This window comes from Triturus cristatus, chromosome 6 (assembly GCF_964204655.1).
Source record: "Triturus cristatus chromosome 6, aTriCri1.1, whole genome shotgun sequence".
NCBI lineage: Eukaryota > Metazoa > Chordata > Amphibia > Caudata > Salamandridae > Triturus > Triturus cristatus.
Window position 1 is genome coordinate 981,221,664 of NC_140589.1, and position 25,739 is coordinate 981,247,402.

The following is a 25,739-nucleotide window of genomic DNA, read 5'->3' on the forward strand; positions in this document are numbered from 1 at the left end:
TGTGGCTTAGTGGCTATACGGCTGACTTTGGAGCCTGGGGCAACCAGGTTCAAATCCTGTCCTTCGCTCCACGGTGAGTGATTCTGAACAAATCATTTAATCTCCTTCGGAATGTAATTGTGTAATCCCCACTTGATGTGCACAATCTTGTATATCATCTCCCAACCACCCTGTGCAATGTACAGCACTTTGTTGCATTATATATATATATATATATATATATAATATATATATATAGTGAGCAAGGCCACACAGTTGGCCGAAACGCGTCTTCCCGTTTCATTTGCACTGAATCTATGATTTAAATAAATTCGTTACTGCGGCTGCAGTTTCCAACAAAGAAGAAGGTGTCCGTCTCTCTTTTCATGGTGCCGAGAAGCGCTTTGGAGTGGTATTTGGATATATATATACATATATATATATATATATATATATACATATATATATATATATATGTATATATATATATATATATATATATATATATATATTACCTACTGGCGGTCGCCAGTAGGTAGTTATAGTTAGGACCACGTTTCCATAGGAAATCCGCAACATTCTATTTTGAATAACTTTTGCGCCGGTCGACGAATCCTCGCGAATTTTTCAAAATAGGTGGGGCGCTACGCTCCGCTCCTACCCTGAAAGTCTCGGGGGGATTCGTCAAGCGGGGGCTGAGATAAAAGGGGGTCCCAAAACGCGTTTTTCCCATGCATTTTTCCATAGGACCTTTAGACAGGGCTACAGCCCGAACGGCTGAACAGAATTACTAGAAATTTGGCAGAGAGGTAGTCCTCAGGTCAAGGAAGTGCCTTTTGTAGGTTTGGTGTAAATCTGTTCAGTAGATTCTGAGAAAATAGCCTTTAAATCAATATATATATCTGAGCCAGCTTACGGTGCGCTTACGGTACGCTTACCGTACGCGTACGGTGGCGTGCGCGAGCGCGATTCTGATTGGCTCTTAGATCTTAGTAAACATTCGAATCGGCCGAAACCAGGAAGCGGCGGCAGCCATTTTCTCTCTCGCACTGAGAGTGATTTTTAAAATTTAAAGCCCAAAAACATGTAAAGGGGCTGTTTAGACAGCTCCCACACACATAGGCATGTTGAGGGAGTCCCCAAAGATCCCCCAAGGCCAAAAACTGAATTTTTATTTTTTTGGTAATTTCGCCGATTACGCTTACCGTACGCGTACGGTAAAAAATTATAAAAAAAAAAAAATCATCCACACTCTCTCCACCCCGTGTGCAATTGGTGGCCGAAGGCCACTAATTGTGCATGGCTTATCACAGATGAGATAAACTAAAAAAAATTTTTACAAAAAATTATCCACACTCTCTCCACCCCGTGTGCAAATGGTGCCCGAAGGGCACCATTTGTGCATGGCTTATAAAATATACGAAAAATTAAAATATTACCTTGCAAAACGAAGTGCATCATATGTCCTCCATGTGCGCACGGTGCGCGAAGCGCATCGTGCGTACATGGCCCATCTAGCGTAACGTGGGCACGCGGTGCGCGTAGCGCACCGCGTGCCCACCGTGCGTGCATGTCACTAACTGCGTAAAGTGGGCGCGCGTGCGCGAACTGCGTTAAGTGGGCGCGCACGCCACGAATGGCGTAAAGTAACTTAGCATTTAAAAAACCGTACAAATTCACTGAAAAAACCATAGGTTTCACACACGTTATAGTTAGGAATTAGCATTTAAAAAACCTTGCAAATTCACTGAAAAAACCATAGGTTTCACACATGTTATAGTTAGCGGAAATTTTACTGATAAAAAACCAATGAAATTCCCCCGTTATAGTTACTGCAGGCAACTATAACTCACGCGACCGCAATCTTCTGCTGATGACATATGTGTCTTTATGAAAAAAAAATATTTGTAATATATGTATAGCTAAAAATGTATGGAAGAAGACATGGGCAAATAAGTGTCTAAATACAGTATTACCATCAGCAGAGGATTGCGGTCGCGTGAGTTATAGTTGCCTGCAGTAACTATAACGGGGGAATTTCATTGGTTTTTTATCAGTAAAATTTCCGCTAACTATAACATGTGTGAAACCTATGGTTTTTTCAGTGAATATATATATATATATATATATATATATATATATATATATATATATATATATATATATATATACATATATATATATTATCTACTGGCGGTCGCCAGTAGATAGTTATAGTTAGGACCGAGTTCCCATAGGAAATCTGAAAATTCTATTTTGAATAACTTTGGCGCCGGTTGACTAATCTTCATGAAATTTTCAAAACTAATGGGGCGCGCCGCTCAGCTCCTACCCTGAAAGTCTCGGGGTGATTCGTCAAGCGGGGGCTGAGAAAAAAGGGGGGTCCCAAAACACGTTTTCCCCATGCATTTTCCCATAGGACCTTTAGTCGAAGGTACAGCCCGAACGGCTGAACAGAATTACTTGAAATTTGGCAAAGAGGTAGTCCTCAGGTCAGGGATGTGCCTTTTGCATATATGGTGTCAATCTGTTCAGTAGTTCCTGAGAAAATTGCAGTTAAAAGTACATAAATATCTATATGCGCGCACCGTGCCGTGCGCGAGCGTAATTCTGATTTGTGGTTAGACGTCAGTCAACATTCGAATCGGTCGAAATCAGGAAGTGTCGGATGCTATTTTGTGTGGCAGTGAAAAACAAAGGTGGAGAACGTGAAAAGGGGGCAGGGTAGAGAGTTCCTAACCCCCTAGCCTTTGTCAGGGGGTCCCTGAAGGACCCCGAAGGGTGAAAAAAACATTTTATTTGTTTTTTCAAAAAATCGCGGGGTGCGCGCACGGTGAAAAACCCTTAAAAAAAACAACATTTTAAACGAGCCATTCCATATTACAGGATACAGTCAATCTATAACTATATACATAGGTAGGTTATTGTAAAATAAATATATAAGAAATATAATAATACATAAATTAGCATTTGAAAAACCTTACAAATTCACTAACAAAACCATAGGTTTCACACACGTTATAGTTAGAAATTAGCATTTAAAAAACCTTGCAAATTCACTGAAAAAACCATAGGTTTCACACATGTTATAGTTAGCTGGACATTTCACTGTATTCACTAACATACTGTTAATAAGTCAGTTATACAATTAATTTTACAAAAAAAAAACATCCATTTAGACACTTATTTACCCATTTATTCTTCAATTAACCTTTAGATATGCATATATAAAAAATATTTATTTTTCAGAAAGACACATATTCACTGGATGATGTCATCAGTGATGTCATTTGATATGTCATCAGGGATGTCATGAGTGATGTCACTGACCATGTCATGAGTGATGTAATATGTGACGTCATCAGCAGTGGATTGCGGTCGCGCAAGTTATATTTAGCTGAACTAACTATAACGGGGGAATTTCAATGGTTTTTTACGAGTGAAATGTCCAGCTAACTATAACATGTGTGAAACCTATGGTTTTTTCAGTGAATATATATATATATATGTATATATATATATGAAATGCTGTGTGTTGTTTTGCGCCACATGAACACCCATGCAGAATATTAGTAAATAACCTCCATAGTCTTTAATAAAAAGAAAACTACTAAAGAAGATCATCTCTGAGGCAGACTATCACATATCAAAAGGAGACTAACAAAATTAGACCTGCACATTCTAATCCAATAAACAATTTCACATATAGTTTTTTTTCATATGGAATGAAATATAAAGGATTATGCTGATGGATGGCAAGGATAAGTGCACATTATCCCATGAACCAGGACCACAAGCAAGTTGGAGCAGTTATTACTCAAATATGTCTCACACTTGCCTTTTCATGGATTTCGGGGAAAGATCCTTCTCCATTTCTTTTGTTGGCATGGTGTAGGAGTCTGCATTATATTCGCTGTCATCATCGTACTCATGGTCAAGTAGTGTCCTTGCCCATGTGCCCATATCATAGGGAGGCAACATCCCTCCAAACTCCGATGGCAGGATCTCGGGGTGGATGAGTTGATGCAAGCTGTTCAAGTTATTTCCATGTAAAAATATCTACAAATTAAGAGCATAAAAATCGTCATGGATACATCTGCAACAAACGAAACAATGAATCTTAAAGAAGTTGGATTAAATGAGTTATAGAGAAGCTTTAATATTAAAAAACATATTGTCTAAGATTCTATCCCTTTCTGTGGGTGTAGGAATGTAATTTGTCAACCACAGCAAACGATTAAGAGCATTAAAATAAAATGTATTGGTTTTTTTCTTGACGATAGGCAACAACAAGGCAACCATTTCTGGAAGTTTACCGCTAAGGTAGGAACAATCTCTACAGAGTGCTTTGCTATTCTAATTTCTTCATTGCATTACACATGTAAGCCAATGATCTTAGGTCATTGTTTACATCTTCACAGGAGTAAAGATTATTTCTGACATGTTTGGTATGACATTTACAGCGAAGCAGATGGATACACACAAAGCTTTTGCTGAATGCGTTGACATTTCTGTAACAATTCTATTTATTCACAACAGAACACAGAGTGACTCGCGATTGGGCCTCCACTGTAACCCGTCAGGACAGTCATGTATGGGTATACTCGGATCATTTATTTTTTGTCACTTTACATTTTGCTCAGCGAGAAAGCTCTGTGCAGTTCATACTGAAAATCTATTTGCAGAGGAGTGGCACCTGATTCGCAGGGTAGGCAGAGGCATTTGCAGGCATTCTAAATATCCACTGTGGTACTGTTAAATATCACTTATCACGATGTGCAGACTTTGGAGTGCAGCATTGACATCACAAACAGTTTCAGATGGACATCTCAGATATTAAATTAGAAGCCACCTTTAAACATGAGTGTGACCATTCAATGTTCTATGTCCAGATTACTGACAATCTTCATTATTCAGGTCACCCTGTTTATTATTAGAGTCCTTGTACAGAAGGGATGATTGTGAGTCAAGGAGGTAGAAGACTCTACAGTCTTTCCACAAACTGTGCAAAACTGTATTTCTACTAGGTTTTTTGTATATTTCTTTAAGTGGAAGAAATTTTACCACATTTTCTGTGAATTTTAAATGCGAAACACTGGTCTGAGATTAAAATGACTGTTAGAACTGGCGATTTCTGGTTGGCTAAGGCTTGCGCCAAAGTCAGGCAGAAACCACCACTCTAGTCAGGGCAAGGAAGTTACACGCCAAAGATAACCCCTGCTCACCCCCTTGGTAGCTTGGCACGAGCAGTCAGGCTTATCTCTGAGGCAAGGTGTAAAGCGTTTTCGCGCGCACCCAGCAACAACACCCAAGGCCCACCACAAAAGAAACTGCACACAAGGTATTCTATAAAAATAACCTTTGTATTACCAAAACACATTAGATAAAAACACACACTTTACAATGTGCCAACAGGCACGGGCAGAATTTACAAGGGATTATATGTACAGGGGACAGGGCCACATGGACCACTATCAGGAATTAGCACTTTTTAGAAATAGCACTTAGAACATAGGAATAAAATTACTGTAGCACAAAATAACATATACAGCACACAACCAGTACTTACTGGTATCAGGTAAGTACCACCTACGCAACCCTAACCACCTTAGGAGAATGTCACGCAGGGAACTAGAACCTCACTAGCACCACCTGTACTAGGAGAAAACAAACAACCACCTAAGTATCACAATACCTGTAGGGGTAATAGCACATTACACATGACGCCTAAAACATTCAGAGGTGTAGGGAAGGAAAACACATGATGCATAAAATACATTCAGCGGTGTAAAACAAGGCACATGACGCATCAACACACATTCAGAGGTGCAGGTTAGGAACATTAGCGAGAAACTCTCATAAGCCACCACCTGTGGCAGTCCCTAGGCCAACTGGCCTTGTCCGGACTAGGACGCTCTGTCCCAGTCAGGCTGCGCCTGCTGCGCAAGCCAAAAAGCGTAAATATCCCGACCTAAACGTTGCAGCTGCCCACTAAGTGCTGGGCAGCTGTAAGACAATGTTACTGGGGCCAACGTTGGAGCCCCACCGGGCTCTGGGCAGGGCTAATGCCCCCAAAGCAACGTAGGAGCCACGTGGGCTCAAGACCACAAGAAATGCCCCCTAGAGCCTCTCTGGGCTCTAATCAAAGAAATGCCCCGTGGGAGTCCCTCTGGACTCTAACGAATATGCCTGGGGGACGTTGGAGCTACACGGAGCTCTGGGACACTTAAAGAAATGCCCCCTAAGACGTTGGAGCCTCACGGGGGTCGTGAGCACTGCCCCCGCACCCCTAGCACATGCGCGGAGTCCCCCAGCCCTTCACACTTACCGGGCTGCTCTCCGGGGACTCCCGCGTCGTCTCCGCTCCTCCGGAAGTGGCCGGCACTAGAGAGGACTCCTGAGGCTTCTGTGCAACGCGGAGGGGCAGGCACCGACAATGTGCCTCGCGCCCCCTCCGCACCAGCTCCGGCCGCACTCCTCCTCACAGTCTAGCGCGGGGTGGGCTCCCGCCTGGATCCTCCCTCCTTGCGCAGCTGCAGCGAAGCACGGGGTTGACTCCCGTCCGCTTCTCTCTTGGGCAGAGTGCCCCGGGGCGCAGGGTAGGCTCCTGCCTGCTCCGGGGCTCTGAGCAGCCGCGACGCTTCGGTAGGAGGCGGGGTAGGCTCCCGCCCTCCTCTTCTAAGTTCCGGTTGTCCCGGAGGCCCGCCCCCGGCCCGCCTGACTTCCGGTCCGGGCTGCAGCGGTGATTTCTTCGGCAATGCGAGGGGTGGCTCCCTCGCAAACGAGCACAACGGCGGGGTGGGCACCCGCCGAACTTGGCAGACACCGGCAGAATCGCGGGGTGGGCACCCGTTATCAGAATCAAAGCGCCCACAGCGCTATAAAGCCAAAAAGCGCTCCCAGGCGCTACAAGGCCAAAAATGTCCAGCAATAAAGTCTTTCAAGAGCAGGGGGGCAAAGACTGGGCCCAGGGGCCAGCTCACAGGGCCCTCCGGCAGGGAGGCAGTCCCCAGTGGCGGTCTCTCCTGGCGCCCAGCAGCAGCAGGCCCCCCCTCAAGTTGATCCTGCAAGAGAACAAATTGTAAGGGGACACAGCCCCTTTTTATACAGTGAAACCCTTTGTCTTCAAGGTGCAGGGAAGGGGCGAACCAGTTACCACTGGTTCCTGAGCACTTTGTTTTGCTCAGCCCCTCTCCCTATTCAGTGGACAGGCGAGGGTCATCAGTCGCACCACAGGGGCCGGAGACAGCATTGTGTGGGGAAAGCCCTGCCCTATTCAGGACCCAGGTGTACTCCTCCCCAGCCATCAGTATGCTAAACACCCCATTCACCACTGGGTGACTCCTCCTGACTCTGGGGAATCCCTAGCCCGTCACATGACCTCAACCAGCCAATCGCCAGACAAGCCACACATTTCACACTGCACACAGAAGTGCCCACTTCTAGAAGTGGCACTTCCACACTAGGTACATGCACGCCGCACACATCATCGCGCAGCATTCAATCACACGAGTCCGCACATACCAAACTCGGGCCTGCACACCCCACGCATCAGGAACTACCAGGACACATACATTCCCCCATGCATTCCTATGGGAGGGCAGGCCAACCTCACTACACGCACGCACTTTACCCTGGGACACAGCGGTAAAGTGCGCAGAAACCAAAAATCACTACACCAAGTCACCAATAAAAAGCAAAAAGTTCCGGGGGTGAACCTGCCAGAAGGGCCAAGTCCAACAATGACTTACTGGAACAACAAACCCATGTCATAATCATAGTCATAGTCAAAAGTACTTTATTCGCCTGCCAAGAGCCATAAAAGTAAGCATTTTAAAAGGACACATTTCATTGAAAAACATTGTATACATAAACACTTAGGTTACATAATTAAAAAAAATATATCTGTACAGAGCCATAAAGGGACATCTGACTAGACTATTTCATCGATCACATATAGACCTGTAGAGGGCACAATATATAAAGTGCAACAGTGCTAGGCATTAGTCCAGAGGCTATAGGCATTATCTCATAAAGAGCACATTATAATTGTTCAAAAACTAGTTAGCACTAACTGGGGAACAGGTCAGGACGGCCAATCCATCTAGTCTGTTCCTTTATGTATTTCAACCAGGTAATATGTAACGCCCCCTCCAATGCAATGCAATCTGTAATTATAAGTTGATTTAAGTTTGTGGTCGGGCTTGCCCAGATTCTAAGACAGCGCAACAGCGAGGTGGCCGCAACCTGGTCTGAGATGTAACCCACTCCCAATTCTTCGTGTACGGTAAAAACAGGGGTTGCAGTGGGGACCGCAAGGAGTTTCCACATAAAATTATTCTCAGCCACCTGGATTCCCTTCACATCCTACTAGACCCAAATGTCACACCCATACATTGCCATCGGAATACATTTTGCATTATAGACCTTCAATAATGGGGGAAGGGTCTTTGATCCCTATCTTTTGGCAAAGTTCAAGGTGGCCCCTGTTGCTCTGGGTAAGATGTTCTTTTTAAGTAAACGTTGCGCACACCAAGATCCTTGCTCCTCAAAAAGTACCACTAGGTATGGAAATGTAGATACTTTGGTTAATTCGGCCCCCATACAATAAAACTTTCCCTTGGCCGCCTTTCGGGGACCTATGGTCATAGTGTGTGATTTCTTAAGATTTGTAGTTAAATCTAACAGATCCATAAAACCTCTAAAACAATCTAAAAGTCGTTGAAGGCCTGTTGCGGTTCTGGCCAGTAGAACAGCATTATCGGCATACAAGAGTGCCGGGATCAACTTTAGAGCTAGCTCTTGGTATGTCTTTGCAACAGGATGTTAGGGAGTCTCCCAGTTTGTTAAAATGTAGCGTAAACAGCAGGGGGGCTAAAATGCACCCCTGCCGGACCCCCCTTTTTACTTCCCAGGAGCTTGTCAGACTGCCATCTGCATTGTACCTTACCGCTGCTGTAGTGTTTTCATGGGCAGTGTGCAAGAAGGAGACCAACTCTATGTCTAAACACAGATCGCGTAACACCAACCACAACTTAGACCTATTAACATAATCAAACGCTGAGGTTAGGTCCATGAAGGCCAGATGTAAAACTCCCCTCTTAGCGATAGTGTACTTCCCAATTACTAAATGCAGGTTAAGGCATTGGTCCAAGGTTCCTTTCCCCTGCCTGAAGCCATACTGCAGATCGGAAATTATATTAACCTGATCAAGCAAAGCTGTTAGGCGATCCGATATTACTTTCCCCAAAATGTTGGCCGCTGAATCTAGGAGGGAGATCGGCCTATATCATACGGGGTCATCCCGGGTGCTCTTTTCCAAACTGCGGATGATAACTGCCTTTGCCCACGATGAGGGAAAGCCACAAGAGCAAACTGCAATAAAAACGGGTTAGGCTCTTGGCCCAGTCCTTGGGATCGGCCTTATAGAGGTCTGCTGGTACCCTGACTGATCCCGACGCCATTCCTCCAGAAGTTGAGGTAATAGCTTTATGAACCTCATCTATACTGAAATGGAGGGGGATGTTTGGTGGGCCGGGAGTGGATTGTCCCACAGAAACTTCCAGATTTACGTCGCTATAGATGTTACCAAAATGCTGGACCCAGAGTCCAGCAGGTATCGTGCAGTCTCTACTAGAGTTTGGCATATCTGAAAAGAAAGGGCTATTGACCATCAACCAAAATCTGGCACTGTCAGCCAGGACGCTATCTTGGCTGAGCGCCTCCCAAACCTGCTCCCTTAGCAGCCTCTTCCTTTCCAGAACTGCATGTTTATAAGCCTTCCAGCGGCTCCTAATTAATGTTGCGTCCTTTGGGTTTTGCATAAGGGCCTGCTTTAGTTCTTTATGGGCAGCCAAACAGGTATTGTCAAACCACCTTTTAGGTTTTGGGCATCTAGCTCTAGTTTTAGAGGTTAAATCGGATGCTAGCTGCTTAGCGATTTTATCAAAAGCATCTAGAATGGCTCTATCATGTGGGACAAGATCCATTCAGACTTGAAACTCCGGAGCACAGGTGAAATACAAATTGTCTAGGAAACTCTCCGGAATGATCCTTTCCCACTTCAGTCTCCGTGCTTGGTGTTTAGTCCTAATGTTAGCATTAGAGATTTGACTAGCGACTCCCCCTTTAATGGCGGCCGTCAGGGAGGGATCCCGTATTAAAGGATTATGATCGCTGAGACAGTTCCAGGTAATGATTAGGTTTTTAACAACCGGCACTAATAGTACAGATAACATAAAGTGATCAATTATACTAGGGCTACCACTGCCTGCATAGGTGGGGACCAGGACAGTGGTGTCAGTTTCCTGCAGGCATTGAAAATTATGGGCTGATATGAAACTTTCTAAAAAAGTGCCCGATGGTGTGTGCTCAAAGTGATTTGACAGGTCGAAGCCATCACCCTCATCCCCCACAGGAGTACAGTTAAGACAACAATGATGGATATTAAAATCCCCTAAGATTAATGTATCATGGTATGCTTGTCTTCCTTCCCCGTAGCTTTCCAGAAAATCCTCTAGGGCTAATAGATATTCAGTCTCGTGAGATCTGGTGAAGGAGTTATAACAATTAACCACTAACAGGGTGGGGAGATTCTTGCATGACAGTTCCACTGCTAGCACATGGGGTGATCAGCAATCAATCAGTTTGGCTTTGTAGGAGAGTTTAAGAGAAAACATTAAGAGAAGACCCCCGGCTCTTCCCATATTCGAGGGGGTTGCGTGTTTGCAAAATGTGATAAAACCATCTAGATAAAAACAGTTGTTGGGTTCCCATGTTTCTTGTAAAGCAATGATGTGGTGTGTGGTAAGAAAGTGTTCCCAATGTATGTATCCCCTCTTTGACCTAAGGCCAGCTATGTTCCAGGACAGTACTTTCAAAAAAGGGTCAGCAGGGATGGCTGATGTAGAAATAGGATTAGAGACGTTATCCAGCAAAGGTAAAAGTGTAGGAACAGATACACATTGCTTATTAGAAGTATTCGATAACGACATCTAGCCCTGGGTTTTTTAAATCACCGACAGTAGTCAATCATTTTCGTCAAGGCTCTCATGGCAAACTAGGGGTAGATAATGGTTTGTCAAAGCTAGTACTGGGTTCACATTTCTATCTTAAATAGACTTGACCAATTTAAACGGCAGCTGCCATTGGGGATTAGCTGGGGGTCATTTAAAAGGATAAAAAGACTGTAAGGAGACTGTTCTGATTTTGGCCTTGGTACCGTTCTTAAATTGGCAACCTGCCAGTGCTTCAGTCTGCATGGAATTCTTGAAGTTAACAATTATGCAATCCCCCTCAACATTTTTCCTGGTCCCATAACCTATCCACCCTGCTCTTCTGGCCATAATGATGTCAGAGGAGATCGTACGACCGTTAATCACATTGTTGTTACACCAGTGAGTGGTCTTATGGATGAGATCCAAAGAAGTTTCCTTGGCGCCTGGAGTGAGCATGGGAACCCCTAATAAAACGGCAACTAGAGGCGTTGATTGGGGGAGAAGGTCAAGTATACAGTGCTTATCAGCCGTGACCGTATTGGGGGTGGGAGAAAGAGTGTATAGATGGTGGGCCCTCATTGAAATTTTCCTGCCCTTCCATATGGGCCACCTGAGGTACAGTAATCGGCTCCCCTGATGTGTGATTAGAATGATTAATGTTAAATTTACTGGGTAAAGACACTGCCACAATTGCTTGAGTGCTGCTTGCCTGGTGGTCTTTGGTCATGCCACCAGACGCCATACAAGGCCCTCCCCTACCCCCAGCTGCTGTAACATGCCCTGGGGAACAGTTGTTATTCATAGAGACAAAGAAATTAACTTTCAGCTCGATCTCTTCCAGTTTTAAAACGATGGGTGCTAACAGATCCTTGGACCAACTCCCTAGCCTTGCAGTGAGATTGTCAACAATAGTTCCTGTTTACATTCAGCTGGCTGTGGGGTTATTTTTGACTGCAGTGATTTTCTAACTACTCTATTGCCACCAGTTCTCTTTCTTTTAGAGGGCGGGCAAGCCGAGTCTTCACCCAATGTCAGAATTGCTGCAGGGGTACACAAAGATGTTTCCGCCTCCACTATTTGGCCGCTGTCGATGGGAGTCGAGACATAGGGGGGGACCTTTCTCCTGCCGGGACACTCATTGCCTTTGTCATGTCTCCATCCCTTACAGAGGCCAATGCTACTTTTTTGGACTCCATCGAGAGCCTTTTTTCAGTTATGGCTATCTCCTTCGTGATGACGTTTGCTGCTTTGGTTAAAAAAGAGTCTATGGTCCCAACTGACCCTGCTGCGTTGGTTCCTAGTGAACCCCCTTGTCCTGCGGCCAGTTTTCTTTTACCCATCGCTAATTGATTGGGAGGTGCTTTGTCTTATATGATCTAAACTGCAAGATGACTGCCTCTTCAGGGGTCAGATGTAGCACGCACATGTGCTGTTTCCTTGTATGGTGCTGGAGTGTTGGGTTTCTGTAAGGCAGTGGGCCTCCAAAGCGCAGAGAACATGTTTATGAAGCCTCTGCTGACAGTTTCTAAAAGTACCTCTGGTACTGTCTTCCATAGTGAACTTGGTTTGATCCCCCTGACCTTTCGAATACAATTAGCACCGATACTCCTGTGGCACGCCATTTGGGCTAAGGAAGAAACAGCTTTAAATCGTGCTATTATTTCAGATTGTTTAAAACTAAAGTGCATGACAAAAATACACTGGCTTAAATACATAAAAAATCAACTAGAGACCATGGGGCTGGTGAATTGTCTCCATAATTCAGAGATCACTGTGAAGACATCAAAAGTGAAGCTGAAAAAGGACTTTTTAACACACTTCTCTCCATCAGAAGAACCATGGAGTTAGAAAAAAAGGGTTGTAAGAACATTCATTGTTAGTTTGCACTCCAGGTATTGAACACTATCTCTCTTTTTATTTCAGCCACACTAAATTGTTTTATCTAATAAGATTTAGGTTTGGTATTTCACACTTTCTTGTCTCGTATCCACGTAAAGTTTATTGTGATGATAAACTGGACCTGTGTCCATGTGACTCGGAGTCAGTCCAAAGTACCTTACATTATATGTTCTTTTGTAAACTTTATACTAGACCTAGGCGTGTCTTTGTAATTCTTCTTTTAACATTTTTAAATATAAGAAAGTGTCGGGCTGTATTATACCACCACCAGCTTTTAAAAGATGAATTTACTTGTCTGATGATATACAGATACATTTATTCTTCCGTTCGCTTGCGGGATATTGTCGGAAAATGAATTTATTAACCATTTATATTTTGTGCTTAGTATTCACAAAGGCTTCATTGTGGAAGCACTTATTCAAGATATTTACATTCTGAAAATAAAATAGTTATTCTCATGGGATTTTTATCAATCATGTATATTTTACCTACCTGGCATTCGTTTTTATTGTTTTTAAGATACATTCTTTTATGGTTGAAATTCAACCGAATAAAGATTTTGACTGACTGACTGAAACAGCAAGACAATACTGACCCTCCATGAACTTTCGAATACAATTAGCACCGATACTCCTGTGGCACGCCACTTGGGCTAAGGAAGAAACAGCTTTAAATCGTGCTATTATTTCAGATTGTTTAAAACTAGAGTGCATGACAAAAATACACTGGCTTAATTACATAAAAAATCAACTAGAGAACATGGGGCTGGTGAATTGTCTCCGTAATTCAGAGATCATTGTGAAGACATCAAAAGTGAAGCTGAAAAAGGACTTTTTAACACACTTCTCTCCATCAGAAGAACCATGGAGTTAGAAAAAAAGGGTTGTAGAACATTCATTGTTAGTTTGCACTCCAGGTATTGAACACTATCTCTCTTTTTATTTCAGCCACACTAAATTGTTTTATCTAATAAGATTTAGGTTTGGTATTTCACACTTTCTTGTCTCGTATCCACGTAAAGTTTATTGTGATGATAAACTGGACCTGTGTCCATGTGACTCGGAGTCAGTCCAAAGTACCTTACATTATATGTTCTTTTGTAAACTTTATACTGGACCTAGGCGTGTCTTTGTAATTCTTCTTTTAACATTTTTAAATATAAGAAAGTGTTGGGCTGTATTATACCACCTCCAGCTTTTAAAAGATGAATTTACTTGTCTGATGATATACAGATACATTTATTCTTCCGTTCGCTTGCGGGATATTGTCGGAAAATGAATTTATTAACCATTTATATTTTGTGCTTAGTATTCACAAAGGCTTCATTGTGGAAGCACTTATTCAAGATATTGACATTCTGAAAATAAAATAGTTATTCTCATGGGATTTTTATCAATCATGTATATTTTACCTACCTGGCATTTGTTTTAATTGTTTTTAAGATACATTCTTTAATGGTTGAAATTCAACCAAATAAAGATTTTGAGTGACTGACTGACTGAAACAGCAAGACAATACTGCCCCTCCATGAACTAGGGACCACCCCAGTAAAATAACAATAACAGAAAAAGCACCACTAAATCATTCGCCAATAGGTCAGGGTCGATAGAAATAGATAGTTGGTTTGGACCTCCTGCCCTGGTTTTCTGAGCAGCTTTAGGATGATGCAACACTTCCTGTCTAGTAAGAGGAGAAAGGGGGGAGCATCCCCCAGCTGATCCATCATCCAAGGACTCTATAACTGTTACTGGGTGTAATTGTGTTTAACAAATGAAAAGAGATAACATATTTTTGACATTCCATGCTTTGATATTATTTTTCTTAGGTTTGGAGAAAGAGACACTGTTTTCCCTTATAACTTCCCAAAATGCCTTTTTATTTTTACATTCGACTGCTTCTGTTATTTCTACCCAGATGTTATCAGAGCTACATCTCTTTTGGATTCTTCCCCAACTAGTTCTTCTTTTTAAATGAGAAATTCACTTATTTTGTTCCTAAGAATAAAAGGGTGAATTGCCTTCTTTGCAAGTGATTAATGAGCTTGTTAAAAACAAACAATTAATTAAAATTATTAGATTTCTGTATGTTTTTTTTTACAAGGACTACATACCTAATTCTGAGCTATCCTCACTAATTTTCCCATATCTCCCTCAAATATATCTACAGGTTACAAACAAGATGGGGCAAAGATTTTCAGTAATTTTCCTTAATTCTACTGATGACGACTGTTTATCTTTCTTGATCCATAAGTCTTCCCATTCGCTATGCTAAATAACACATTGTCACTCTCAGGGATCTGCCAAGAATCCACATCACCAGGTTTTCCATTGATGGGAAGGAGAAGAATATAGTGGTCACTCAAAATATTCTTTATCACATTTAAATCCGGTAAATAGTGTAAAACCATGGTACTGATACAATGTCCACAATATGGTCTGTGCTGTCTGTAGTGTTTTTTCAACAATTGCATAATGGAAGGGGGGTGTGGCTACGACCCGCTGCAGAATGGCCGCCTTCTGAAGCGGCTCTGCAGGCCAGGCATCAAAATCCTAAGCAATCACCGTTCAGGCACGGAATCTACAGGTGAAAATTAAGCCGCTTCGAGAGGACCGTGACTGGGCTGTGTGTGTGAAGTTTCAGCCATGCAGCTAAAAGAGAAACTTGCCAAAACCTACCGGTGGAAGCCGCAACTGGACCGGCGGCATGAAATGGCCGCTGCACGATTAGCAGCCCCGTAGAAATATCGACATAGTTGGGCGCTTCTTGCAACACCACAACCGTGCCCTCGTGCCTCGGTGTACCGGAGGTAGCTGGAAATCCTCAGGGGTCAAGCTGTGTGCCCTAATTTGAGGCGGCTTACATCCTTCCATGGGAGGCACGGCCATGCGGTGTGTGCGCATGGCCCCGGGGTGTCTGGTCCGGGTCGTGCCGGGGCCCATCAGTTCCCCCCTCTTCCCATCCAGTGGCAAGCGCAGAGCCCTCCCATCCTACTGTTTTGTGCACTCTGCCTCCTCTCCAACCAGAAACCTGCCTTACTTACTTCAGGACATATGACATGGCGAAACATCGCATCATTGCGCATAATCTGGACACTGGGAGCAGTTGAAACGCAGCACCAACTGCGTAACCGACGGCTGTGGCTGGCTTTGACTTTGTTGACCTGGGGGGGTCTGGTGACACTGCTAAATCAACCTGCGATCATGCTTTGCGGCCAGCTGCCTTGGGTGAGGCAGGCCTTGGGCAGCATCCACCATCTTGCCTGCTCCTTCTTGTGCTGGACTGCAGAGTGGTGGCTCCGACCGTGCTGTGGCTCATCAGGTCTCTCCCTCCTGCACAGTGGCTAAAGCAGGAGCCCCGTCCTGGACATCCCGCCCCTGACTCCCATATTCTAATAAGCGGCATGTTTCTCACTCTAAAGTGCACGAAGTGGAGCGCAATACTGCATCGCATCTGTCAACCTAGGCACTGGGCGTAATTGGAGTGCTGCTGGCGGCTGCAGACTGTGCCAGCTCCGGGTGCACTGCGGGAGCTGATGGCTTCACTTGATTGACTCATGGTCATGCCGTGTGGCCTTTGAAAGCAAATGTGAAACATGCATAACAGAGGCCAGCACTGAGCCGGACAATGCGCAGGGCCCCAAGGAAATGACTGAACAACCGGAGGAAGACATGAGATCCATCCTTCTGGATGTGCATTCTAGCCAGCAAAATAGATATACTCACCTCAAGCCTGGACACTGTTAAAAAGCGGGTAAATGCTCATGAAACTCGCTTGGACGTCCTGGAAAACAGACTGTCGGATACTCAAGACCCTCAGGCGGAATCTAGAACGCAAATATTAAGCATGGAGAAAGTTCTTGCTGTGGTCAAAGCTAAGAATGAAGATTTAGAGGCGCATTCTAGATGCAATACCTAAGAATCCTAGGCCTTCCAGAATCTACAGAAATCCTGAAAATGGAACCCTTTATTGAGAATTTGCTGCGTGAGCTGTTTGGCCAGGCGCTCTCGCAGGTCATGATCATGGAGTGTGCTCACCGATCACTGGGTTCCCGGCCACTGCCGGGAGCGCCGCCGCGCCTGATCATTGCACGGCTCTTAAACTATGAGGACAGAGATGCAGTACTTCATGAAGCCAGAGCCAAAAGCCCCATAACCCACCAGGGAAACCAACTATCCTTTTTCCTTGACTGCACTCCTGCTGTTCAAGCCGCACGAAGAGAATTTACACCAGCGAAACGCATTCTGCAAAACGCATCTATTCCGTATGCCATGCTGTATCCAGCTAAGTTAAAAATCAAGCATGATGGCCAGACTCACTTCTTTACAGGCGCTAAGTCAGCTTTAAAATACACTAAACATATATGTCTGCGGAAATCGCTTCCTCGTTCCTCGCAGCAATCCGTCCCTGAACTGAGTTTGAGTGACAATGACTGACTGTTGGCAGCTTCTCTACTCCCTGTCACGCACCAGCCTTGATCAGCACTAGACTGCTGGGTTTGTTTTGCTTATGGTTATGATTATTTTATGCTACTGCATTAGTCCTACTACTAGCTAAAGTGACCAGCACTATTTTGTTCACGGTTCAATTTGATCCTTAGCCTCTTATTAGGCGGATTCTGACTCACATGCCAAAGCCTGGTCACCCTGCCCTATGGCAGGTTTAAAAGCCGTCGTCTTAGGCCCCCAAAGGGAGATCTCCAATGTACCTATGTTCCTATTTTGGTATAGGGCTTATTCAAGGGGGGTAGGGGGTCACCAGTCACGACCTAATTGGGAGGTTGTTGTGGGAGGGGGTTCGGATAGGAAGTTCAAAGCACTCGCAGACACACGATCATTGACCGCACTGTATGTGCACGGGTTGAATTGCACTTCAGGTTTTGATGTCAGGGCAATTCCACCTTTCTGCAAAACACTAGCTGCAACACGGACATCTCATAACTCTATTATTTACGCTTTGCAGTTTCACCTTCCCCAAACATGCAATGCACCATTTACTTCTTCCTATTAAACCATGACTGAGACAAAATTCCTTACATGGAATGTGAAAGGGGTTAATGACTTTAAAAAGACAAGGATGGTACATACATATTTACGAAGGCACCATATAGATATATGTTTCCTACAGGAGACCCACTTGAAGTATGCAAATGACCCAAAATTAAATCATAGGTATTAGGGGGAGATACATACACTCAGCTTCATACTCCAACTACGCCAGGGGAGTCTTGATACTGATAAGACGGGGACTCGGCTGGTTGACTACACATGCGCAAATAGACCCAGATGGGCGCTATGTCATTCTTTCAGGCTCCTTCATAAAAACACAGGTCACCCTGGTGGCCATTTAGGGTCCCAATGTTGATGACCCACAATTTTTTCTTACTGTATGAGCCAAGATAATTGCAACAGGTGAGCACACAGTTATTTAGAGCGGAGATTTCAACGCCGTACTGAACAACGACTGGGACAGAGCAGGTACCCCTCGTAATCCACATCTAAAGGCAACGCTATAACTAAACAATATCATTCTTAAACAAGGGCTTACTGATATCTGGCGTACCAGATACCCCAGTGCCAGAGTGGGCACCTGCATCTCTTCCTATCACAATGCCTGGTCTAGATTGGACTACTGGCTTGTAACGTGTAATGTCGTGACTTGGACAGTGGAAGTTCTACATCTATCACGTACACTCTCTGACCACGCCCCAGTTGTGCTGCAGTGGAGGATTCCACATACATCCCCACATGTGTTCAGCTGGCGACTTCCCCCGCACGCCCTTCTAGACGCAGAATTTAAAGAGGAAATCACAACTGACATCACACACCATTTTATTACCAATGAGGGATCAGTAGACTCTCCCTCTATGCTGTGGGAGACCAACAAGGCGGTAATAAGAGGGGCCTGTATTTCTAAGCAATCAGGGGTACATCGATCTATTCGCTCTACTTTTACAAAACTAGAATAGGACATCAAATCTCTTGAGCTTATGTTCTTCAACACCAGAGACCCCAAACAATTGGCTTCTATACGGAGCAAAATCTCAGAATTTGAAACAGAGGCGGAAAGGGAAACCAGATCCCTGGGAAAAAACACGAGAGCACGTAGATACGGGGAAGGTGATCGGCCAGAGAAAAGACCCAGGCCAATGCGCTTAAGCAACACACATCCCCTAATTTTATAGCTGAGCTGATGAACGAGAACTCCTTCCCCATCAGAGGGCAAATGGCCACTCATGAATACCTTACCAAATTCTACTCTTCATTATACACTGCCACACAAAGTGTACCTAGCACCAACCTGGGTGAATATCTGGACTCAATTGAGCTGCTCTGGCTCAGTGCGATTCACAGAGAATATTTAGATGAACCTTTCACAATCGAAGATGTCACCAGGTCATTAGAGGCTTACCAGGCGGGAAGGCCCCGGGGCTAGACGGGCTGACTACACTATTTTAAAAAACATATGCAGAAGAACTTGCGCCTGACTTCTTGATGTATATCAAGAATCGCTGGAAATTGGTGAACTACCACTGACCATGTGGGAAGCAGTTATCATTTCCCTATTATAACCAGATAAAGCTATGAATGTCTGTGACTCCTACAGACCCCTCTCGCTCATTAACGTTGATGCCAAGATCCTGGCTAAACTCATTGCCAACAGAATACAGCCGCTCCTGCCATTTATCGCAAGGCCCGACCAATCTGGCTTTATCCCGGGCAGGTCAACAGCCCATAACCGGTGTACATTCTTTTCCACACTCCACCAAATCGACCCTCAATTTCCGGACATCGCAGCGTTTCTGGACGTGACTAAAGCGTTCGCCTCTTTGGAGTGGCCATTCTTGTTTACCATTCTACCCAGACTGGGCTTCAGTCCCAATTTCATCAACTTAATCAGCTTGCTATATACTGAGCCTACAGCCCGGCTAAAGGCGAATGGTTAAATTCTGAACCCTTTCCCATCACTCGCGGAACGAGGCAGGACTGCCCCCTGTCACCGCTACTTTTTGCTGTAGCTATGGAACCATTAGCTGCTAGAGTTCATCAAGATCACTCCACGCACGGTCTAGGTTTTACAGATAGGAACCGTATGCTGATGACATTACGCTATACATTCGGAATCCAGACGACAATTTAAACCCAGTATTACGAGAAGTTCTCAGGTATGGTGGTATGTCCGGCATACATATCAACTGGTCAAAATCCCCTATTCTACCTCTTAGTAATGCCCTGCTAGACACCTCCTTAGAATTTCCACTTAAATTAGCGGATGATGCCGTAAAGTACCTCACATATGGCACTTGAATTTTGGCACATTACTGGACTGGCTGGAGGGCAAGTGGAGGGCAAGTCAAAATTCTTGGCGGCTCTACCTTTGACACTTGCAGGCAGAATTGCCATAGTTAAAATGATAGTTCTCCCTAAATTACTATATCTTTTTGTTAATATACCAATACCCTTAACTCAGGCCTTTTTTAAATCTCTGCAGACAATTATTATTGCTCTGGTCTGGGCTGGCGTCCAACCCCGGGTGAGTTGGGAATTGTTGACACATCCACTATCGAAGGGAGGGCTGGGAGCTCTTGATTTCGAACTTTATGCACTGAGTGCGCAGGGCACAGTTTCTTCACTTTTGGGTAAACCCCATCCCATTTCAGCCACATGTGGCCACTGAGAGGGATGTAGCTGACCCAACCCCCCTGCACGTGGCAGTCTATAAACCTTATTGTAGAACCGACAACGAAATAAATACAGTAGAGACCCTTCACTGGGCTTGGGAGTGCTTGCGGAGGTGGACAGGTACTCCATTGCTGTTTTCACCCTCCACTCTACTTGCGTTTCACCCACACTTTCCCTTTCTGCATGAAAAGGGAGCCATTGCATGTGCCTGTAACATGGGAAACTCTACGGTAGGCGACCTATATCCACAAGGCACGTTTCAGGACTGGCCAACAGGTCAAGATGATACACAGACACCATTCCTGGACTTACTTCTATACTACAAATTCCGGGCCGCCTGTTAAAAAATATATCCTACTTTCCTGACTTCTCCAGCTATTATGCAACCATTAGAACAAGTATTAATCATGCCGTCCTCTCGTGAACTGATCACTAGGCTTTATACTCTCACGCAAACGAATACTCCATGGGTTGCTCCAAAGGCCCTGGAGCAGTGGAGGAACAAGCTGGTAGATCTACCCACAGATGAACAATGGGCTTTTTGTTGCTCAAAACTAAGTTATGTATCCCCTAATTATAAGCTGAGACTTATACATTTTACGTTTCTACACCGATACTATCAAACCCCCCTACAGCTGTACAAGATGAAGCTGCGTCCCGATTCGCATCACTGGAAGTGCAAAGGTGAAGCTGCCACGTTTCTACATATTGTGTGGGATTGTCCAGTTATATCCAGTTTCTGGAGAGAGGTATATGACACAATACAGGCCATCACTGGCCCATCGCTGGTGTGTTCCCCATTAGTTGCATTGCTAGGCTATGTGGAGGAGATCCCACCTGAGTCACGCCGCCTCACAGCTATGTTGCTATTGCTAGCAAAGCGTAGATTAGCCATACATTGGGGAGCCTCTAGACACCCGAGTTCCTGAGAGGATTCGAGACGTAGCTTATTGTCAGGAACGGCTGGCAGCGTTTTGGGATCTCATGCCAATGGTGTCTCGCCCAATAGATGTTTGGGAACCCTTCACGACTTGGCTCAGGGAAAGGGATGTGAACCTCACAGATGACACCAGACCATTGACAGCTGTAGCCCCGTAGGAAACTAACCAACAGTTGCCCTAATGCCTAACACCTTGGGTAGGCTGCCCTTACAGTTAAGATAAAGTCACCCCCAGTATGAAGCACTGTGTTGGCGGGCCAACGACTCCTCTCGCATTGTCTCAGCTCCCTTAGTGCCCCCAGTACTGCTCTGCTCTAACATATTGCCGTCAAGTCTCGAAAGTCACTAACTTGTTGATTACTCTAATATATATGAAGTTGCACTTTTATCACTGTACTGTATATCTAAGAACTGTGATTGAAATGTACGGCTTATCGATGCTATTTTCCCATGCAAGCTGTCCGAACTGTAAATCACTGTGAAATATGTGTATTTTCATTTGTTCTGCTTTATATCTGTCTGCACAAAACTCTCTTAATGCATTGAAGGGTTCTAGAGAAGCAGACATAGTCGCCAGGGAGATTTGCTGATGGACTAAATGGTAATTTCGATGATGCAGAGCTATTTAACCTTGAATAAAGGTAAATACTAAGTGTACTACACAAGAATCGGAATTTGCCTAGTGATATGACGGTAAGTTCCAATTCTATTAAGGACACGGAGGCGAGGATTATGCTACCTCTCTTCGCTTTATTACTTATCAGAAACAGACAGCAGCCAGAGAGATTCGTAAATATCAGAGTAAAAAACCATACAAAAAACTACAACTCCCTACAACCAGGGAGATAACCTAGTAATTAGTCCATCAACTATCTCTGTGACACCATCTCAAAGTCCTCTGTCAGCTCTCTCTCCTCCGCTTTCTTCGCGCAAGTCACGCCACTTCCTCATTGGTCTTGTTTGGATCCATCATTTCCTGAAAGAAGCCAAACAGGGAGGTGAGAACTGAACGAACCATCCGGAGCGTAAGCAACGGTCACAGAACCAAAGAACAGCAAGCATTTCTGTCAATAAACATCCAGGAAAAAACCTTACTTACCCCTATACGGGGGGGTTCGCACCAAGGGTGCCCCGGGCGGGATAATCCTCGCCTCCGTGTCCTTAATAGAATTGGAACTTACCGTCATATCACTAGGCAAATTCCGATTCTATGTCAGGACCGGAGGCTTCGGATTATGCTAGTTCAAAGCTTACTTACCACTAACTGTGCCACGTTAAGAATCGGCTTAAAATAAAACCTCTTAAAGGTGGAGTCGGACGACCAGTCCGCTGCACGCATTAAATCCTCCAAACGCGCTCCAAGCGCGAAAGCCTTCGAGGCCATAGCGCCCCTGGCTGAATGGGCACCAAACTGTTTAGTATCAATGCCAGCCTCTTGCATAACCCAACGCACCCACCTAGCAATGGTGGGAGAAGAGACTGCTTTATGTGGCTTCTTGAGAGCTATCAAGAGTTGTCGTTCGCCTGGCGGGCGGATTTCCTGCGTCAAATCCTCATAAGTCTTCAAACAGTCTACCACACAAAGTTTGGGAGAATCCCGGAAAGCCGGATACATGATTGTCCGCGAATTGGACTTGGTTCTGCGTCCAATTGTAAAAACTACCCCTTCCGGGGAAAAAATCCGCGCCGAGACATCAAGCGCGCGAACATCGGAAACTCTCCTGCAGGAGATCAAGCAGAGAAGCATAGCAAGCTTAGAAGATAACTCTTTCAGAGAAAGATACCGATTAGGTTGCCAGGAAAGAAACAGATTCAGTACCCTGTTAACGTCCCAAAGGACGGAGTAGCGAGGCTCCGGGGGTAGCGACAATCGCACGCCCCGCAGAAGTCTGCAGACCATTGCTAATTGGCTCCTGAGGCGGAAAGCCGGGAGCAGGGACATTTTAAAAATCGTATTGTGCGCTTTTACTTAACGTGATTTTAAAACTGCTATCCACCCTCACCTGAATCTTGGCAGCTCAGAACAGCGCCTCGCGCTGCAACGAACTCTTCCCTCAGGCGCCATTCACGAGGGCGAGGCGAGACACGCCCCCTCGGCTGGCCACGCCCCCCCGCCGCGAATACAAATAGCGCGCGCCAGCTCAGGCGCTGCATTGCTAATTGGCTCCTGAGGCGGAAAGCCGGGAGCAGGGACATTTTAAAAATCGTATTGTGCGCTTTTACTTAACGTGATTTTAAAACTGCTATCCACCCTCACCTGAATCTTGGCAGCTCAGAACAGCGCCTCGCGCTGCAACGAACTCTTCCCTCAGGCGCCATTCACGAGGGCGAGGCGAGACACGCCCCCTCGGCTGGCCACGCCCCCCCGCCGCGAATACAAATAGCGCGCGCCAGCTCAGGCGCTGCATTGCTAATTGGCTCCTGAGGCGGAAAGCCGGGAGCAGGGACATTTTAAAAATCGTATTGTGCGCTTTTACTTAACGTGATTTTAAAACTGCTATCCACCCTCACCTGAATCTTGGCAGCTCAGAACAGCGCCTCGCGCTGCAACGAACTCTTCCCTCAGGCGCCATTCACGAGGGCGAGGCGAGACACGCCCCCTCGGCTGGCCACGCCCCCCCGCCGCGAATACAAATAGCGCGCGCCAGCTCAGGCGCTGCATTGCTAATTGGCTCCTGAGGCGGAAAGCCGGGAGCAGGGACATTTTAAAAATCGTATTGTGCGCTTTTACTTAACGTGATTTTAAAACTGCTATCCACCCTCACCTGAATCTTGGCAGCTCAGAACAGCGCCTCGCGCTGCAACGAACTCTTCCCTCAGGCGCCATTCACGAGGGCGAGGCGAGACACGCCCCCTCGGCTGGCCACGCCCCCCCGCCGCGAATACAAATAGCGCGCGCCAGCTCAGGCGCTGCATTGCTAATTGGCTCCTGAGGCGGAAAGCCGGGAGCAGGGACATTTTAAAAATCGTATTGTGCGCTTTTACTTAACGTGATTTTAAAACTGCTATCCACCCTCACCTGAATCTTGGCAGCTCAGAACAGCGCCTCGCGCTGCAACGAACTCTTCCCTCAGGCGCCATTCACGAGGGCGAGGCGAGACACGCCCCCTCGGCTGGCCACACCCCCCCCAACCTCCTCGCCCACTGGTATAAAGTATGTGTCTTGGGAGGAAGCGCAGCGGACGAGCGCAGCGGGCGCGACTCTTGCGCGCCGAAGGCGCGCCTAAGGCAAGCCCGTCTGCGCCCGTCCGCGACCGACCGGGACCAGGGGCCATACCCCCTGCCAGCCCCAGCACACCCGAGGTAACCATCATTCGCTATAACCGCACCGACCTACTGGCCCTACGTAAACCTATTGAAACATCAAATTGTATTCTAACCGGCCCAGGTCTATCCTACGGTCCCATCTCATGCCGTTCCTGTCACTGGACCAGCTTAGGTCAATCTCCAACGGATCCTCATATGACCCCCACCAACCCTCAGCATGAACTACAATGTTTATATTTTAATGCTAGATCACTACCCAAGCATGCACTTGACATATGGGATATCCTAACCTCTAAAACGCCAGATCTGGTCTTCGTCACCGAAACGTGGCTATCAGATGCCAGTGCCCCGGATCTAGCTAACGCTCTCCCCCCCAATTATAAAATAATAACACAAAACAGACAAAATAACAAAAAAGGAGGTGGAGTAGCCGTAATCTTTAGGGACCACCTAACTTGCCTAACGGATACAACTAATGCGGAGCCTGAGCATGAGCTATTACCATTTAGAATCCTCACCGAGAATCATGTCATGCTAGCGGGTGCAGTCATCTATAATCCACCTGGACAACAAACTAACCTCAGTGCGAAACTAGTGAACCAAGTACTCCCTTTGTGCCTAAAACACAAACACTACATGATCATCGGAGATTTTAACGTCCACTACGAAAATTCCAATGCCCCTGGAGTCGCCCAGCTTAAATACGACATGGAAATCCTCCAACTGAAACAACTGATCGACAACCCTACTCATACAGCAGGGCACACCTTGGATCTCCTCTTTACAAACATCGAGCGGACCACTCTCAAGGAAATTCTCCCCCTGTCATGGTCTGATCACTTCATGCTTTCATTTCTACTTGAACTTCCTGGCAAACCCGTAAAAATCAAATACTCCCCCCTCACCTCCAACAGAGTCTGGAAACTAATCAAAGACTCCAATTTCCAAAATCATTTTCACGTGACAGATGTCTCCCTT

The 25,739-nt window shown here is 45.4% G+C and overlaps 1 protein-coding gene across 1 annotated transcript in view; it reads right to left on the minus strand.

The window, feature by feature from the left end:
• Nucleotides 1-25,739, minus strand: part of CLVS2 (clavesin 2) — a 414,386-nt gene that overhangs the window by 56,545 nt on the left and 332,102 nt on the right. The window contains exon 4 of the mRNA XM_085611751.1: nt 3,818-4,038. Within this exon, the coding sequence (XP_085467877.1) occupies nt 3,818-4,038 (221 nt within the window). The remainder of the gene's footprint in view (nt 1-3,817; nt 4,039-25,739) is intronic.